Raw genomic sequence first — 18,916 nt, 5'->3', positions numbered from 1 at the left:
AGTAGTGCCACATCAGGTCACGCTAGGGACTTGTCGGGGGCTGGGGGAAGCTTTCCACTGGCTTTAGAAATGCTTGCTGGAATTTGGCTAATATCTGGCAGAGAAAAATGGAACATTAAGTGGTGAAACTTCCCTGCCTCTTGACTCTCACCACGAATCTAAAGGGCATATTTTAGAGGCTGAAATGCCAGAACCTGTGTGAACAAGCCCATCCTCAGTTGGGCGAGAGGCAGTGAGACATGGTGGGGGTGGGGGTGGGGGTGGGGGTGGATGGCGCTGGGGTGTATGAAAGCCATTTCAGGTATGATCTAGTGGAAAAATTAGCAAAAAGGAGGGGAAATGCCCCCTTCCTACCATAGGCCTTTGTTCTTAAGGCTCAAACCTTTTATCTGAACACTTGAGCCCACTAAATGCAGATCTAAAGGGAATGGGGAAATGTCCCCAGCAGGAGCAATGTAGATGTGAAACATGCTGAGCTTGGAGTCTCCGGTACAATACCAGCCCCACAAACCATCTAAGACCTTCTTTGGAGGCTCTGGGAAACTACCTGGGCCTTCCCCTCCGATACCCTTCCCCTTTACGAGACCTATCAGGAGGTAGCAGCTGTGCCTTCAGTTATTTCCCCACTCTGACTGCAGTGGAAAACTCACTCTGGCCATGTCCAGGAGTCCTGAGGGGTGAAACTGGCTCTGAACTCTCCTGAGGCCCTAAGGAAATGTGCCAAGCCACTGAGCCCAGGCAGACATGTCACCTGGCATTCCATACTCTCTCAGCTTTCAGCAATGGACACGTCACAGCCTGGCTAAGCCAAATGGACCTTCAATGAGGCATTTAAAAGATTCTCATCCATGCCAGTTCTCTCCTGTTTATTGATTTCCTGGTGGCAATAAACAGTCCAGGGCTCTAGGAAAATTGCTCAGGAAAACATTTTATTCATGAATCAATTAGTTGCTTTCATGGGCTTCATTGCCCTGGGGGCTTTGCCCATCCTCCAGCCACCTGGAGCTAGGAGAGGTGGGAGCAAAGGTGCTGTGGTGCCTTCTCTGTTAGTTATATGGTGAGTCATGCTCTCCCATACACAAAGGGACAGAGACGTGTAACAGCATCTACAATACACACACAATTCCATGCCACTGTGCAGGCTTTAACTCTGTGTGCATCCTTATCCCATCACCTGCATCCTGCCAGAGCCAGCCCCAGTCTCCTGCATTGCTAGAGCCAGTGCCCTGAAAGTGCTTCCTTGCCTGCCCTGGCTGCCTGCTGGCGTGGTGCCTGCTCCATCAACAGCAGCTCAGCTACTTTTGCTTGTGATTCAGACTCAGTTCCCCCCATCTTAGAGCAGCAAAAGGGAAGCAAGGCAAATGAGGTGATGTTAGTAATCCAGGAGATACCCTTCTGCCAGCAGGGAGTTCACAGCTGGCATGGCAGCCACTGCTCCGTACAGATACTGACTCAGGCTATGACATAGCGTGGTCTGAGCATGGTCAGGAAAGGTTCCTGGCATGAGACAGCCTACTGCTGAAAGTATGGCCAGCAAAAGGCCAGGCTACTGGGCCCAGGAATCCAGGTCAGTTGTTTCTTCTCCCCTTTCCTGTCTAACCCTCGTATTGTCTTCAATAGCATATGCTGCGCCTTGAGTCCTAGCTGCGGGAGCTCCCTGCTGTCCTCTCCCAGCCCTGCGCTTTGACCCAGGGTTGACCCCATTAGGTCACTTAGTTACTGTTTATAAAGTGCTAAATATTCTTCTTTGTCAGCATTGTCTCTATTTATTTTTCAGCAGGGGTCTCTATTTTCTCTGGGTCACTTTGAAGGAAGCTCTGTATAGGGTTTCTGTGACTGGGAAGACAGGCTCCTTTCTTCTCCCCTATGTGGCATATCATTAGACACATCATGCCCTATGCTCAGTCCTCAGCTCCCTCGCATTGTACTGCAGACACTACGCTGTGATCTTCCCTTGTCAGCAGCCCAGGGCCCCAGGCTACTTGAACCAGCCTACTTGGGCTTTTCCCAAAAGACTCAAGAGGCCAGTTTTGTGGCCTGTGGTCACTTGCTGGCTCCTTTCCTATGGTAAAATCCTCCATCTCTTTGCTCTCAGCCTCAGGCACTGGGCTTCTAGGTTCCTAGGCTTCTGACCTAGTGTCACCGTGTCCCCTCCCTTCCCACTGCTCTTCCCCCACTTGCGTCTGAAGCAGGGAATTTGCTACCTGTGGGTCTCTTGTGCTCTTCATAAGACAGTTCCTCTGGCCTCCTCCATTTCCTTATGGGACGTAGGGGTCTCTACTCTCTGCACTCCCATTGGCATTACTCTGGGCAGTCCTCCCATGCTTTGACAAGACAGGGAATATCCCTGGCTCTGAGAGAGATGTTCAGTCTGTTTAAGGGGGCGGAGCATGCTCTGAGAGTGGGAATGTAAACCTAGTTCAAAAGCATTCAGAGGTTAAACCTGGTGCCAGAATGTGTCAGAAGCAGACACAGCACAGTGGGGAAATAATTCACAGAGATTAGGAGGAGATGGAGAAGACCTCAATTCTGGAGTGAGACTAACCCAGCAACTCTACTGGCTTCCCTAATGCTGGTCCTACATTCTGGCCTAGATGCATACTGGCTCCCTAGGCTCTAGTTCTTTCAATACTCCTTGCTGCTTCCATTGTCTATCAGTTTCACCCCCTTTTTTCAGGCATCATTTATGGAGTAGCTGGCATTCTTCTTGAGTTGTGAGACAAGGGCTAGAGTAGATGGGTTCTCAAATTTGGGCATTTTGAGCGCAGCCCGACGCAGCCTTCCCCTGTACTTATCTCCAGCCAGGAAGTACAGGATGGGGTCTATGCAGCTGTTGATGCTGGCCAGAGGCCGTGTGATCTTGTAGGTAAAGTTGACGATGTTGAGGGTCCTACAGTTGGCTTGGAAAAGCCGGGCAGTATAGTACAGTGTCCGTGTGATGTGGAAGGGTAGGAAGCAGATGGCAAAGACTGTGATTACAATTATGATAATCTTGATAGAGCGTTTCTTGTAGAAAGAGATGTTCTGGTTGGAGCTGGATAGGCTGGGTTTCCAAAGCCTCTTAGCCATCAGGCTGTAGCACACGACGATCACCAGAAAGGGGATGCCAAAGAGGAGGGCCATGATTGAGGAGCTGTAATGCACGTAGTGGTCAAACTCTTCGGGCTTGGTGGTGTCATGGCAAAGGGTGTCATTGCCTCTGGTGCTGATGGTGACAAAGATCAGGTTGGGTATGAGGCAGATGGTGACAACGAACCACACACCCACGCAGATGAGGCGGGCGTGCTTGGTCTTTACCCACCCAAGCGACTGAATGGGGTGGCAGATCCCCACGTAGCGGTGCACGCTGATGCAGGTGAGGAAGAGTATGCTACAGTATAGGTTGGCATAGAAAAGAAAGCGCACAATCTTGCAGAGTCCCTCCCCAAAGGGCCAGTTGTTGCGGTCAGCATAGTAATAGACCAGGGTGGGGAGAGAAAGCACGTACAGAGTGTCTGAGACGGCCAGATTGAACATGTAGGTGGTGGTAGCGTTCCAAGGTCTCATCTTACAGATGAACATCCACAAGGCCCAAGAATTGAGCAGCAGCCCCACCACAAAGACAAACCCATAGGACATGGGCAGCAGGATGAATTTAAACTCCTCATTGAAGACGCAATTCTCCTCACTGGTGGTATTTGCTGTCAGCTGGAAATCAGATGTTGGAGCTGGGAATGTCCTCACTGAAGTGGCCATTACCTGAAGCCAATCTCTGAAAAGGCAATGATAAAAACATCTGTTAATCACTGATCTCAGCTGCTGTCAGATATGAAGAATCCAGGAGGCCAGATCTTCCTCTCTCAGGCACTCCTGCTGCTTTGATGATCGTTTGTGGAGGTTTTCCAATGCCTCCCACCTTTGGACCTTTACCCAGCCAAGGAGGATTTGACAACTCTCCTTTCTAAGCCCCCTGAGTGACACAAAGCACCTATGAGACCCTACAAGTATGCGTCAGAAGAAAAGCCTGTTTCTCTCCTCCCTCCATAAACTCTAGCAGCTACTCAGATAATCCCACTGTTTTCCTAACAATGAGACCTTTGTGAGCCATAGCAGCCCCACACTCGATGCCAGCACGACCTCTCAAAAACTGATTCAGACTAATTAACATGTCCTCAATGATGCTGCAAATCCCAGAGGGGTGATTTACAAAGGAGAGTGCAGGGTCACTGGAGAGGAAAGAGTCTCACCTGGAGGCACATTCTGCTCTGGAGAAATCCCTGAGGAGCAGCTAAAGGGGCCTCTTAGAAGAACACTGTCCATCAGCATTGAAAGGGGCCTCAACTTCCCCGAATTGGAGGCATTCCCAGTTTCAGAACACTGATCTCTGAGCCACACAGAGAAGAGTCATTACAAAGCTGAGTCTCATCCCAGGGCAGCCGTGAGCTCAGAATCCAAGTGGGATATGTCCCAGGTAGCACATCAACAGCAGCAGCCCAGGAGTTGTGTGTCTGGCAAATGAATCTCCAGGGCAGTGAAAGATCCATAAAATGGCTCCACTTACATCTCAGAATATTTACAGCCCAGAGTCCTGATTCTCCCCTGCAGGAGATGAGTAACTTGCATCTATTAGCTTCATCCCATGGGGGTGTCAAGCCCCAGAAGGTTCTGAGCACCTCAGCAGCCCTCAGAATCTCCCTAAAGATTTTGAAATTAGCTCATTTCCCTGCCTGGCATTTTCAGAAAGGCAGCAGCCCGTCACCCAGGACACCAGCTACAATGAGGGACCACAGGCAGAAATCAGGAGAAGGCAACTGACAAAACTCACCAAAAGCTCCCAGTGTCACAGAGGACAAAAGTGCAGCTGACTGAAGCAAAGCAGCTGCTCCAGGCAGGCACTGGATGATCTGGGTACACTTGCTTTCAGGGCCGGCGCTTCCATTGAGGCGAACTAGGCAATCGCCTAGGGCGCCAGGATTTTCAGGGGGCGGCATTTTGCCGGGGTGGGCGGCAGGTGGCTCCGGTGGACCTGCCGCAGTCGTGCCTGCGGAGGGTCCATTGGTCCGCAGTTCTGGTGGAGCTGCCGCAGGCATGCCTGCAGACGGTCCACTGGTCCCGCGCGGCTCCGGTGGACCTCCTGCAGGCACGGCTGCGGCAGCTCCACCGGAGCCGCGGACCAACAGACCCTCCGCAGAAATGGCTGCAGCAGCTCCACCAGAGCCGCAGGAGCAGCTCACGGGGCGGCGAAATGGCCGTACGCCTAGGCGCAAAAAACTCTAGCGCCAGTCCTGCTTGCTTTATCACTATGCCCCACTGCCTGTTCCACTGTGAAGCCAACACTTGTGTAGCTCCATTAACAAAAGGCCAAAGTCACATCAAGGGCAAGGCCAAAAGGCATAAACTGGTGAATGGTGGACTGGGTGACAGGGCCCCCTCCAAGAATAAAGTATTTGGCCTCTCAATCCCAGAGCAGGAGCTCAGGGTAAGCGGTGCCCTGCAGGCCCCAGTGCTCTCAGGATTGCCACTCAGTCTGCCCCGCATCTCATCACCAACCCGACTAACACAGCTACCATTCTGAAACCTGAATCTACAGACACCTGCTGGTAATTTCCCTCACAATGGATTGTCCTGAGAGCAGCAACCTGCAGAAATGGTCTCTGAAGCCCTGTTGTGGGGGGCAAGCTTCTTGACAGAGGCTGGGGTGGAGAAGGTATATATTTTGGTTGTAAAGGGCACTAACTTAGATCTGTCTGTTGTACCAGGGACTGGTTGGCTGATGATTCCCACCATCATCTGCAGCATCAGAGGATTAAATGGATTAAAAAATGTTACATGATAATCTCACAAAATAACTGTAAACAGGGAATAGTCATCCAACATGGGTGTTCCTAGCAGGAGCCTGCAGAGCTCTGTTCTTGGCCCTAATGCTATTAAATAGTTTTATCAATAATCCAGAAGAAAAGCTAAAACCACTACTGGTAAAATTTCAGACGACACAAAAATTGGTAAATAACGAGGGGGACAGACCAGTTGTACAGGCTAACCTGGATCACTTAGTAAGGTGCAATCATTTGAATAATATGCATTTTAATACAGCCAGTTGCAAGTCATACTAGGAACAAACAATGTAGGTCACATTAAATGATGGGACACAGTATTCTAGAATGCAGTGACACTGACAAGGACCGAAGGGTCATGGTAGGTAACCAGTTTAACATGAGCTCCCAGTGCAGTGCTTTAGCAAAGAGGGCAAAGATGACCTTAGATGTATACACAAGGGCATACAAGTAGGAGTAGGGAGCTGGTATTATCTCTGCATGAGGCAGTAGTGAGACCACTACTGGAATAGTGTGTTCAGTTCTGCTGTCCACCTTTCAAAAGGAATGTTGAAAAATTGTAAAGGGTTCTAACAAGAGCTAAAATAATGACTGGAGATCTGGAAAACATGCCCTAGAGTGAAAGCATTAAGAAGCTCAATCTATCAAGTTAACCAAAAGAAGGTTGAGAGATGACTTGATCACAGCCTATTACTATCCACAAGGGGGAAAGATTCCTGATAGCAGACAGCTCTTTAATCTAGCAGAAAAAGGCATAATGCGATCCAAAGGTTGGAAGGTGAAGCTAGACGCATTCAAATTAGAAATAAGGTGCATATTTTTTACAGTGAGGTTAATTAACCACTGAAACACCATCCTTAGGGATGTGGTAGAGTCTCTATCACCTAAAGTCTTTAAATCAAGACTGGATTGTTTTCTAACAGTCATGCTATAGTTATGTGCTTGATACAGAGTATATTGAGTATGGTTCTCTGGCCTGTGTTATAGTGGGGGTCAGACTAGATGGTCTTAATAGTACTTTCTGGGCTTAAAATCTATGACTTAATGAAATTGCTACATTCTTCTCATCAAGAGCATGATGCCCAGAGAAGCTGCATGTAGCTCACAACTGTAGACCTGTTCAGAAGAAGACACGGTGATAGTGCATGGTAATGGGGATGCTGGTTTACACTGGTGCAGGGCAGAAGTCTGCAGTAGCCAGACCTCTCTCTATTTTGTTATAGCAACCTCCCATCCTGTTTGTCTTTCATCCACCTGTTGTATCCTATCTGACATGTAGATTGTGAGCTCTCTGTGGCAAGGACTATCTTCCTCATTACTTGGCTGTGCAGCGCCTAGTACAATGGGGCCCTGATCCTTGACTGCAGTTCCTGGACCTAAAGTAATAATAATCCTGCAGGTGGACTGGGATGCAAGTGAGACTGACATGCAGAGGGTGCATATGAGGCTGCTGTAGGTTTCCACCTGCAGGACATCCAATGCTAGTGTCAATCATATCTCATGATTGCAGTATTTACTTGTGTTCCAGATGGAACTGGATCTTGAAGCCCAGACTAAACACTGTCTGCAATTTCCCTCTAGCTACCAAAGGTGCACATTGCTACACAGGTTTATTACAGAGCTAAATTATATGCAGTATCCTTGGAAAGCAAACGCCTTGAGTTCAGAGGGCAGACAGGCCCTATCAAATATTAACAAATGGAGCTCAGCCAATTCCACTGTAAACAGATGAGAAAAATGGGAAAGTAGGAAAGTCTAGCAACCTTCACAAAAGCTGCTGTTACCAGATGCAGGACACTTCTGCAAGCTGTGACTTGGCTTTCCTGTGGGGAATGCTGCAGGATTGTAGCATTGTCTTTGGTTATAACAACTTCATTGAGAAATCACCCAGGGAAATCCAGACACTACAGGAAATGTTACTGGAGATTTAGGAGGTGGCCCTTGTCCCTCTGAGTCAGTGCTAAGTCAACGCCCCACTGTGATGCCAGGTGACTGTGCTGTGGGAGACATGATATTCCAGAGGAGATGAAATGCTCAACCACCTGTGATACTTTTCACAAGAATGTCAGGTTCTCAGCCCCCTAAGCTGACTAGTTTACGTAACCTGGTGCCTCCCTAAAATTCCTCTGCAGTTTCTATTGGATCCAGGATTCTTCCTTCTCTCCTCTCCTAAAGTGCTATAGAATGTTGATATTAATCAGCAATCATTGTGATGGGCGTGATATAAATACCCAATGATCCATCAGATATCTTCAGGTTCATAAATCAGTAGTGCTCTATTGAAGTCGATAGAAATATGCTAGTTTACACCAGCTGAGAATCTGGCCAAAGAAACAGCTGCCATGTCCCACCCCAGGGCTCTGTCCGTCAATTCCTTTTTGAATATGCACAAGGTAGAGGCTTCCTGTGAGTGTTTACTGGCTAGAAGATCCTTCTGGGTCAGGTGAAGTTTGATTTATTTTGAAGTGGTGCCCACTTCAACCAGCCATTTGGTTTGGCCAGTGTGTCCCTGGGAAGCATTAAACACTTTCTCTCCTCACTGAAGGGTGGTATAGATCTGACTTGCTGCCCAGACAGAAGCTGCTCTGTTGAACAGTCCCATACGGAAAGAAAGGAAGAATGAAATGGGGTGAATAGAACAGTGGGGACCGGCCTGTGTCCACTCAGCTGCTAAGGAGTGGTTGGACTTTTCTTTCTAGTAGTAACCACATGGAAACCATGGGATTCTCCCAGGCAGTCTCTGGACTCACACATGCAGCCAGACATATGTTGAAGCCTATCATCAGTCTAGGAATGGATATTGGAGATGTCACCATCATATAGTTTGTCATCTGATCACCACCTCATCTAGGCAGAGACCAGAGCCGTTCCACAATGGTAATGATCAACCAAAGCTGGTCCATCACTGAAGACTCCTGAACTCCCTAGGTTTTCAATTCGCCCTCGGAGAAAAGCCACACAAACACAAGGCCAAAGCACCAATGAGTTAGTACAGTACAATCACCTGTTGTCCACTACCATCGGCACCCGACCCATCCATTTCCCCCACCCCCAACTGACCAAGAAGACACAAGGGTTGACAGATGAACTACAGCAGTTGAGGCACACATGCAGAAAGTTCAAACTCCAGAGATGCAAAAAACATTCTGAATCCCTCAGCCAGCAGCACAAACAACACTTCTAGGACTAGGCCACTGCAGTAACAGAGTCAAAATGAACCTTCTACTCATCAACAATCAGTGCAGCAGAATCAGGGCCATTAGAGCTATTTCATACAGTGAACCAGCTAATCAACCCCAACTGTGTAGCCCAGTATCGACCATTGTGAAGAGCTGTCAGCATACTTCACTGATAAGATCAGTTGAATACCGATGGAGCTAAGACAGAAAATTCCTCCCCGACATGATTTGTATTAGCTGCCTCATGGTCTATGACTGAGTCTGGCTCAATCACGCAAGCCAAAGCTCAAAAAGCCCTGAAACATATTGGAGCCACAACCTATGAAACAGACCCATGCCGCTTCTGGCTGGTACAAGCCACAAAATAACAAGTCTGCCTACTCCTAATGGAAATAGTCTGTGCCCTCACCTACCAGACTCCTTGGAAAATGCAATAGTTCACCTGTCATCAGCTATAGCCAACACTTGACCCTGAAGATCTCTTCAGCTAACATCCTGTCTCCAACCTCCCTTACCTGGACAAAATAATTGAGACAATAGCTCCAACATATGACATCAGCCAACACACTGGATAGCTCAGAATCAGGGTTCAGCTCAAGGCACAGCACAAAGACCACTCTAGTAACACTAAAAGACAATTTTCTCATGGCCATGGACACAGGTCAGATCTCCATGCTCACTCTGCTGGACCTCTCTGAAGCCTTGGATACAGTGGACCACAAGGCGCTACTAACGCACCTATATGACAAAGCTGGAGTAGTAAGCTCAGCATTATAGTAACACCAATCATTCCTCACTGGCAGACCCAGAGTGGTGATGGGTAGTGACTCTTCCTCTCCAAAGGCCTCACCTGCTGGGTCCTGTTGGATCCACACTATCTATCCCTACTTCTCTTCACTACTTACAAGAGACCACTGGGGGAGAGAGACAGACCTCATGGGCTCAGCTGCCTACAGTATGCCATGGACAAACTGTTTATTTCATCCTCAATTAATGCAACCACTGCCACTACTAAAGTGTCAGAATGCCTACAAGAAATAAGCTCTTGGATGAAGAGCCGCTGATTCAAGCTAAACCTGAGCAAAACCAGAAGGATGCTAGTTGGAAACAGAAAACACTTTGAAGAGCTGGCCAAGATATTGTCTCCACTTTCCATTGAAGGCATGGAGCCCCCGTTGGTCAGAGTCGTACAAAACCTCATGGTCTTGTTTGATTCCTTGCTAAGCCTGGATAACCAGGCAGTATCGGTTTCCAAAAATGTCTTCTTTCACCTTCAGATTGTTAGGAAACTTAGGCCATTCCCCCTGGACAAGGACCTGCCCATACTAATCGATGCATTTGTCACCTCCAGACTGTGGTACAGTAAATCATTGTATCTGAAGCTGAAAGTCAAGATGATACACAGGCTCCAACTTATACAGAATGTGGCTGCCTGCCTTCTCCATGGCATAGGCTGCCATGATCACATCAGGCCTGTGCTCAAGTCCCTCCACTTGCTCCGAGGCCAGTTTAAGGCCTTGATCCTAATTTTCAAAGAAATTAATGGATTGGCTACATCGCGGACCAAATTTTGAACTATGAATCATCATGACACCTGTACTCCTCTGGGGCAATAGAAAATCTCAAAGACTTGGGCGAAGCACAATGCATGGAACAGTCTTCCAGAGGTGATCAAGCAAATCCAGAGCCTGACTATCTTGAGGAACCACTGCAAGGTCTTCCTCTTTGAGAAGGCCTTTCCACTCTATGTGGTGCTCACAATATGAACACCCGGGGAGGAATTTTCTGTCTTAGTTAGCTCCATAGGTATTCAACTGATCTTATCAGTGAAGTATGCTAACAGCTCTTCACAATGGTCGATACTGGGCTACACAGTTGGGGTTGATTAGCTGGTTCACTGTATGAAATAGCTCTAATGGCCCTGATTCTGCTGCACTTCTATTCTCAAACCCTTACCCACTGCTATCACCCCCCAAAAAACAACCCCACACTCTACCCTACAGAGTTTTGATTCTGAAAAGGGAGGAGTGTGAGAGACTGTATGAAGTTCACTAAGGACTTTGCTATTGTTGTTCATAGACATAGAATATCAGGGTTGGAAGGGACCTCAGGAGGTCATCTAGTCCAACCCTCTGCTCAAAGCAGGACCATTCCTCAACTAAATCATCCCAGCCAGGGCTTTGTCAAGCCTGACCTTAAAAACCTCCAAGGAAGGATTTTATTGTTGATTTTATCTGGATGGCACTATAAAACCCTAAGATAAATAGTAACTACTCACTCTGCCTTTAGCCCTGGAGGCTGCAGAGAGCCTGAGACAGGAGAAGCCACTGTCAGATTCTGAACTGACACATCTTTCTGTGCCAGGGTCTCTCCTTAGTGGACATAACCTGGCAGTAAAGTCTCATGACAGCTGGGAGATAGGAAACATTCCACAGCTCCTTATCTCAGATGGAATGATTAACAAATGGAAACCCTGTAAACGCTGCAATTCACCATGGGGACAGCAACATTATCTCACCGGCGACAGCACCTTCACAGAGTGAAGAAGTGGATGTGTCCTCTTTACAAAACTGCACAGGAAACTCCCCAATACTGCGCAATGAGGCCAATTTCTGGACTGAAGGAATGAGTCACTCAGAATACCAGGCATGAAATTGCCCTGGGTAATTTGGGGAACCTCCCATATAGAACAGAATAACACAAAGCTCCCCAGGGCTGATGGAGCTCAGCAAACCTAAATTCAGGGAAGAGTGTATGTGGTGATGGGACCTCAGCTGTAGAGCACATCTTCCATGAGTGGCTCAGGCTGAGCCTGTTCAGATCTCTGGGCAAAAACCATCTCTTCAGTGAGGTCTCCCCTAGGAATGGCATCTCCCTAAGAGAAGAACATTTCCAGGAATGGGAAGGGACAAAGAGCTGCATCATGCAAATGTCAGTTGTTTGACATTTGAATGCTGTAGTGACGGGCCTTATGAATACTGGAGATAGATGCCCTCTGCTGAAGAGGATGGAGCAGGGCCAGGGCCGAGAGGAAGGTAGGGAAGAGACATTTGGAATCCCTCTGCTCTGGGGCAAGTTCCTCCTTCAAGAATTGTCAACAATAGTGGCAGAACAAGGCTCCCAAAAGCTCATCTCCTCACAGGGCAGAAAGGTGTGAGACAGTGACACCCAGTATGACACGGCTGCTGCCAGCTCACAGAAAGGGATCCCTGCTTCTCTCCATGCCCTGCCCAGCTCATCGTCAAGGGGCACTCCCCTGCCTCCCCACCCTCACCTCCCTGCTGATGCCCTTCCCTCAGCCCTGCCCCTCCCAGCAATCGCTCCTATCAGGTTTGTGCTATCCTGGGGCGAGAGCTCTATATTTGCTCTCACCGTTGACATTGGCTTGGAAACTGGCTGGGGAAATGAGAAGATGCATCCTCCAGATGGGATGCAGGAAGACATTCTCAGGCCAGATGCAACTTGGAGCAGCTCAGAACAAGAACAGGATTCTGCATCCAGTCAAGAGGACCCTCAGTAACCATTCTCCAGGATCCCTCCTAGTCCCAACTGCTCAGTCTAAAGTGCTCCCAATTTCAGGTGTCCTTGACAGGGCACTGAAGATTCACACATTATAAAGCCAGAATCGACTATTGTGATCATCTAGCCTGCCTTCCTGCATAACACAGGCCAGAGAACTGCCTTGAATTAATTCCTGTTAGAACTAGAGCAAATCTTTTAGAAAAACATCCTATCTTGATTTAGAAACGTCCCCTGATGGAAAACCCACCACAGCCCTAGGTAAATAGTTCCAATGCTCAATTACCTTCACTGTTAACAAACTGCATCTTATTTCTAATCTGAATTTCTCTCGCTTCAACTTCCAGCCCTTGGATCTTGTTGCACTTTGTCTGTTAGATTGAAGAGCCCTCTCTTATCAAACTCCTGTCCCCGTGTATGCAGAGATATTGGAGCCAAGTCAGTCCCAGAATATTAGAGAAACAAGGTACGTGAAGTAATGTCTTTTATTGGCCCAACTTCTGTTGGTGAGAGAGACAAGTTATTGAGCTTACACAGAACTCTTTTTGAGGGCTCCTGAAGAAGAGCTCTGTGTAAGCTGAAAAACTTGTCTCTCTCACCAACAGAAGTTGGTCTAACAAAAGATAGATATTCTTTTCCCCATGAAGGTACTTATAGACTGATAAAGTCACCCCTTAACCTTCTGTTTGTTGAGCTAAACAGCTTGAGCACCAGGAGTCTGTTTAATCATTCCCATGGCTCTTCTCTGAACCGTCTCCAATTTATTAACATCCTTCTTGAACTGAGCACACCAGAACTGGATTCAGTATTCTAGCAGTGGTGCCAAATACAGAGGTGATGATAACATCCCTGCTTCTACTTAAGGTTTCTGTTTATGCATTCAGTGATCCCATTAGCTCTCTTGACAATGGTGTTGCAATGGGAGCTTATGTTCAATTGATTATCCACCAGGACCCCAAGTCCTTTTCAGAGTCACTGCTACCCAAGATAGCATCTCCCATCCCATAAGTATGGTCTGCTTGCTTTCTTCCTATATGTAGGACTTTACATGTATAAAAACATATTGTTTGCTTGCACCCTGCTTATCAAGTGATCCAAATGACCTGCCCTGTTCATTATGTTTTCAGTCAGTTCATTGATAAAAATAGTGAATCGCATAGAGTCAAGAACTGATCCCTGCTGGCCCCACACCCCACGCATTCCTGATTCCCCATTTACAATTATGTTTTAAGACCTGTCAATTAACCAGTTTTTAATGTGTGTTGTGTTGATTTTGAGTGATACCATCTCAAATGCCTTACTGAAGTCTGTCTATTACCTCACTGCTATTCCCTTTATCAATCAAGTTTGTAATGTCATCTAAAACAAAAATCAAGCATTGGGGGGAGGGGCAGGGTTCAGGTCCCATACACTGCACAGAATATGATCCCCAGAACCCTCTTCACTGTGGCTTACTGCATCTGAATGTGTCACTCCTCCTGGCCCTGACACATGAGGAATGCCTACAGTGGAGCTGGAGATGTAATTTCTAGCTCAGGCAGACATACCCACGCTAGCTTTGATCAAGCTAGCACCCTAAAAATAGCAATGTAGCCATGGCTGCATGGTCAGCAGGACGGTAGCCAACAGAAGGAGCAGCATTGCCAGGTTCTGGAAGGAAATGGGCCCCATCTGTCTAAGAGAAGGGCAGAGCCTATAGAGGGGGAGGTGATGTAAGGGGTAGAACAGTGATGACCGCCCAGAAAGATGTACGATCAGTGTCAGGCAATGCAACATGGACTCCCTCTCATAAGCAGCCCCTTTGTTCCCCCCTATGGTTCTAACCCAATGCTATTAGTGAAGCACCAGCCCCTGCAATGGCCAGGCATGCAAATCTACAGTGACCAAGAAATAGTGAGTGCTACAGCAGGTGGAGGCACTAGGGGATGCATTGGCCTCAGCCCTTTGACACAAGAAGGAATCTGCAGACTGAGGCTCCAGGCCCTGTCTGTACCCCACCACCCACTCCCAGGCCCGCACAGACCCCGCTGCTCACTTTAAATACATTCTGCTGTCCCTCTCCCATGCCACACCCTGCCATCTCCCTGCCCAGGACAAATGTCTTCCACTACTCATCTCCCACTGCCTGCACCAAATGCTTCCTGCTGCCAAGGTTTAAATCAAGACTGGATGTTTTTCTCAAAGATCTGCTCTGGGAATTATTTTGGGAATGTTCTGTGGCCTGCGCAGTACAGGAGCTCAGACGAGATGATCACAGTGGTCCCTTTTGGCCTTGGAGTCTTTGACACTCCCTTCACCTGCACTTGCTGCTGGAAAAGGATACTGAACCCTGCCGTGTGACTTTATTCCAGGTGCCTCCTAGTTTCTACATTTACACAGGCAGTTTAAAAGTGTCAATAAAATGAATGAGCCTGTCAGTAAAGAGCCCAGATTTTCCTTTAGCAGCTCAAAGCTCCTGTTTCCTTCCTTTCAGGATCCAATGATATAATACTCTGTTCTATCTGCATGACGCACCCTGTCTTGGCAGGAAATTGCAAGGGTGTGTGTCCTAAGCCACCACTCTGGGGGTTGGAGTGCAGATTGCACTGTATACAGGGATGGGCACTTGGGTGCTGTTGACGGACAGACATGCATCTCAGTGATTTAGCAGCTGAGGAACAAACCCAGTCAGGGTCATCCTGTGACCTGGGTAGGGACTGGGGTGACCAGATGTCCCAATTTTATAGGGACAGTCCCAATATTTGGAGCTTTTTCTTATATAGGCTCCTATTATCCCCCATCCCCTGTCTCGATTTTTCACACTTGCTATCTGGTCAGTCTAGCAGGGAGGAGCGCACCTTCATCTTCTACACTCCTCAAGGAAATTGCAAAACAAGAGAGGAAGTAATGTAAAACTTCCTGTGTAAGGCCCCTTGTCTGTAATCACTATGCTACAGTTCTGTCACAAGGGGAGCATGACCCAATTTCTCTCTGAGACTTCCCTTCACAGCAGCAGCAAAAACAGGTACAGTGGGGCCAGGTCCCCAAAGACCTTTCCCTGAAGCTAAAGACAGCCCAACAATGCCACAGACAGCCTGCTACTCCCCACAGTGACCCAGTTTCTCAGCCAAGCAGGATGGGAGGTGAGGGCCCTTTCCTTTTTTCTGTCAGCAGAAAGATGCCAGGAGCCAGTGTTCCCACCCAATAGACCCTCATACAATGGGATGCATGGGAATTTCACCCTTCACACACCTTTGTGGAGGCAGGAGGGAACCTGTGCAGTCTTTCAAAGCTAGTGAAGATCAGTGCAAAGAGCAAGTCTACCTTACACCAAGGTGGCCATGTGGGGTGAGGAAGAAGGTGAGGAGGTGGCCATGTTGAATTGAGGAGGGGGAGGCCATGTTACAAGAGGCAAAGAAGGCAGCCATGTTGGGGTGAGGAAGAAGAGGTGGTGAAGTTAGCAGGTGTGTTGAGTGAGCAGGGACCCACGTTGGGACATGAGCCAGGGCTCTGCCTGGTGACACCACACATTGCTTTTGGTGAGTTATTCAGCTATTTCTATTTAACATCCATAAAACCCAGACCCCATCCCTAGAGAAGCTTGGGCCCGGTTCCTCTTTGGGGCAGGAATAGTATCAGTATGCTGGCCTGCTGAGGTTAGCCAACCCCTGCATGCCTGGACATGGGGCTGGGAGGGGATAGCTCAAGACTCCATGCTGGGGAGGGTTTGATTACCAGTGTTTGGACTGTGGTGGTACCAGAGGCCCCCATCAGGGATCAGGGCCCCTCTGTGTTAGATGTTGTACACACAGATAACAAAAAGATAAGCTCAAAACAGTTACAGTCTGTGTCTGAGCACTTCTTGAGTGCACCCTGGAGTGAAATTTGTTCCCCTCAAAGTAGGAGTCTTCCCGGTCTTGGCCACTGCCCCTATGTTTTCCCCAGCTGATTTTGTTTTGCTGGTTGCTGGTTCTGGAGTGAACCCCACTCTCCAAGGCAGGACCCTCCCCCACTTGTGTTTATTTGCCTTTCTGAGCCTCTGGTATTTGTAGGGGGTTAGTTTTGTGGCAGGATGACAATTCATCCCACACCCCAAACATCACAGGATGGCATAGGGCTCCAATACAGCTACAGAATCTGGGTTTTCTCCCTCCCCTTCCTTTGTGCAGAAGGGTGACCAGACAGTAAGTGTCAAAAATTGGGATGGGGGGGGGACCTATATAAGAAAAAGACCCAAAAATCAGGACTGTCCCCATAAAATTGGGACATTTGGTCACCCTAGTGCAGGTTCTTGCAGTACCTCTCCATGGCCATTTGGGTCAGCCTGGCCCTGTTGCCACAGCTCCCTGCAGGAACTCCACAGTCTCCCCGCATGCCCAGCCTCACCTGCTCTTCCTGGTTTCAGGGTCAGTTCCTCAGGTGATGTGTGTCCCTGTGTTGGGCTGGGCCCCAGCTTGATCCCATCCCTGGCCAGCCGGTGCTGCAGTTCCTCCTGGTCACCATACAGCTCTTGCTCAAACTGGGCACTTGCAGAGTTTCAGGCTTACTCTCTGAACAATGTGCCAAGGAGAGGGAGGGCCAGGGGTGGGGAGAGGCGGGGACAGAAGCCAGAGGCTGTCAGTGCTAACTCCCTCCTTCCATCCAGCTCACCAGCTCAATGTGCACTTCTGAGAACATCCCCTCCTCAAACGTGCCTATCCAAGGGGCCCAGATCCAGCCAGAATCCCTGATCTGCAACCTCATCGCTCCCCACTTGTTTATTCCCTTTGCCCTTCCTCTGCCACATTTCAGACACTCTCTTCACTGCCTCTTGGATTGCCCAACAAACTTTCTGGTCCTTTGTAGATTCACCACACTGTGACACTCCCACTGACTAGACTAGAGGGAGGATATAGGGTCTGGGAAGCTGCAGGGGCAATGGGTGCCCTGACTCAGGTGCCTGCCTGAAAAGAAATTGCACTGCAATGGAGGGGTAGGGAGAGTGGAAGTCACTGGCTTTCTGATCCCCCATCACAAGTAGGTGAGCCACCACCCTTCCTTTCAGCTTCCCTGCCTTCCTTTGCCAGCGCTGCCTTCTCCCAGCCCCAGAAGGGGACCCACTGGATTCCTGCTGTGGTGAGACAGGGCCAAAGGCTCCTGGTTCAGGAGAAGACTCAGAACCCCTTGTTTTGCTGCTCTTTGTTGTGACATCCGTTGAAGATTGTTTTTTACTAACGATGCTCTGCATTGACCCGCTCTCTTGACACCTGCAGTCCAAAGGCACAGCCTGCATTTATGTTGAGCCTTAGCATTCTCTTGTCTGGCATTTGGGCCCCAATCCTCCATGCCCTCTCTGCAGCCTCCACTCCCCTACCGCTCCATACTATCTTCCTGTGGCATCTGGCTTGGCCATCCCATCACCAGAAACCTGGTCATCAAAAAACAAATAGTGCATCATTTTAGAAAACTGAACTGAATGATAAGAGATTCCCATTTGTGGGACTAAGGTGCCAGCTGCGTTTCAGCCTCGGCCGCATGCTCCGTTCCTACCCGGTGCTATACCATACCCCTTGCCTGTGTCACACCTGCTACTCAGCACCACTGCCTGTCCTGTGCTGAGTCCTACCCTACACCACTCCCTTTGGCCAGAACCTTGGTGCCATACTGCCAGTAAGGCAGCCTGAAGTGTTGTTTGTCCCTAGCATTAGCTAGAGTTGTCCAACTGCAGCAGAACTGAGTGGCAGGTGAGAAACTAGCAGATACAAGGTGTGGATCACAGCTCTGACTTGGAGCAGCAGGTGACACATGTTGGTGCCCCCTACAGGCTGCAGCCTTCCAGGGTTCTGGGGCACCACAGAATGCCATCAGCTTCTGTCCCTGAGCCAGTGAAGGTTGGACACACGTGGAGCTGACAAGCAGGCCATGGCCTGTGGCACATTCTGCACAGGAGATATTTCCCCTGCCTGTGAGCACCAGGGTGCAGGGGTTGATACCGGGGGCAGTGTGGCATTTGATACAGCGTGCATCACTGGACCCATGTCACTAGGTTCCACCAGGAGCTTGGCAGGGCACAAAGATCCAAGCCAGCATTTCCTCACCATTTTTTGTACTGGCTATGGCAGTATATAGGAGCTGTATGACTGCCATAAGTGCCCTCTGAGCAACCCCTGCTGTACAGCGCAATCAGAGTCAGCAGGGCCAGTGCTAAAGCAGCCCCCAGCATCCCCAACCATCCATGTGTCGGAGCAGCAGGGTTGTGGCTGCTGCATTCCCACACTCTGGTATTCACAGCTGGCAGAAAAGCGCACAAGCCATTGACAGCTTGGTACAAGTTAGGGCAGCCCCCTCAGGAACTGTTCTAACCTGTGCTGACGGCTGCATCAGCTCCCTGCACCTTACAGGGTTTTCGCCTCCTCCATGATCCCTGTGCTAAGCTCAGCTCCAGTG

General features: G+C 48.9%; 1 protein-coding gene across 1 annotated transcript; it reads right to left on the bottom strand.

Moving 5' to 3' along the window:
- Positions 1–911: 911 nt before the first annotated feature.
- Positions 912–16,998, bottom strand: P2RY4 (pyrimidinergic receptor P2Y4). The gene is made up of 2 exons (XM_032796995.2): positions 16,877–16,998; positions 912–3,751 (listed from the first exon to the last, which is right to left on the bottom strand). Exon 2 carries the CDS (start codon positions 3,733–3,735, stop codon positions 2,674–2,676), a length of 1,062 nt encoding a protein of 353 aa, XP_032652886.1. The 5' UTR covers positions 3,736–3,751; positions 16,877–16,998; the 3' UTR covers positions 912–2,673.
- Positions 16,999–18,916: the final 1,918 nt, after the last annotated feature.

This window comes from Chelonoidis abingdonii, chromosome 8 (assembly GCF_003597395.2).
Source record: "Chelonoidis abingdonii isolate Lonesome George chromosome 8, CheloAbing_2.0, whole genome shotgun sequence".
Lineage (NCBI taxonomy): Eukaryota > Metazoa > Chordata > Testudines > Testudinidae > Chelonoidis > Chelonoidis abingdonii.
The sequence above is the reverse complement of the archived record's forward strand: the minus strand, read 5'-3'. Positions and strand labels throughout refer to the sequence as shown.

Coding starts and splice junctions, on each gene's coding strand:
- P2RY4 (XM_032796995.2), bottom strand. CDS start 3,735: ATGGCCACTTCAGTGAGGACATTCCCAGCTCCAACATCTGATTTCCAG.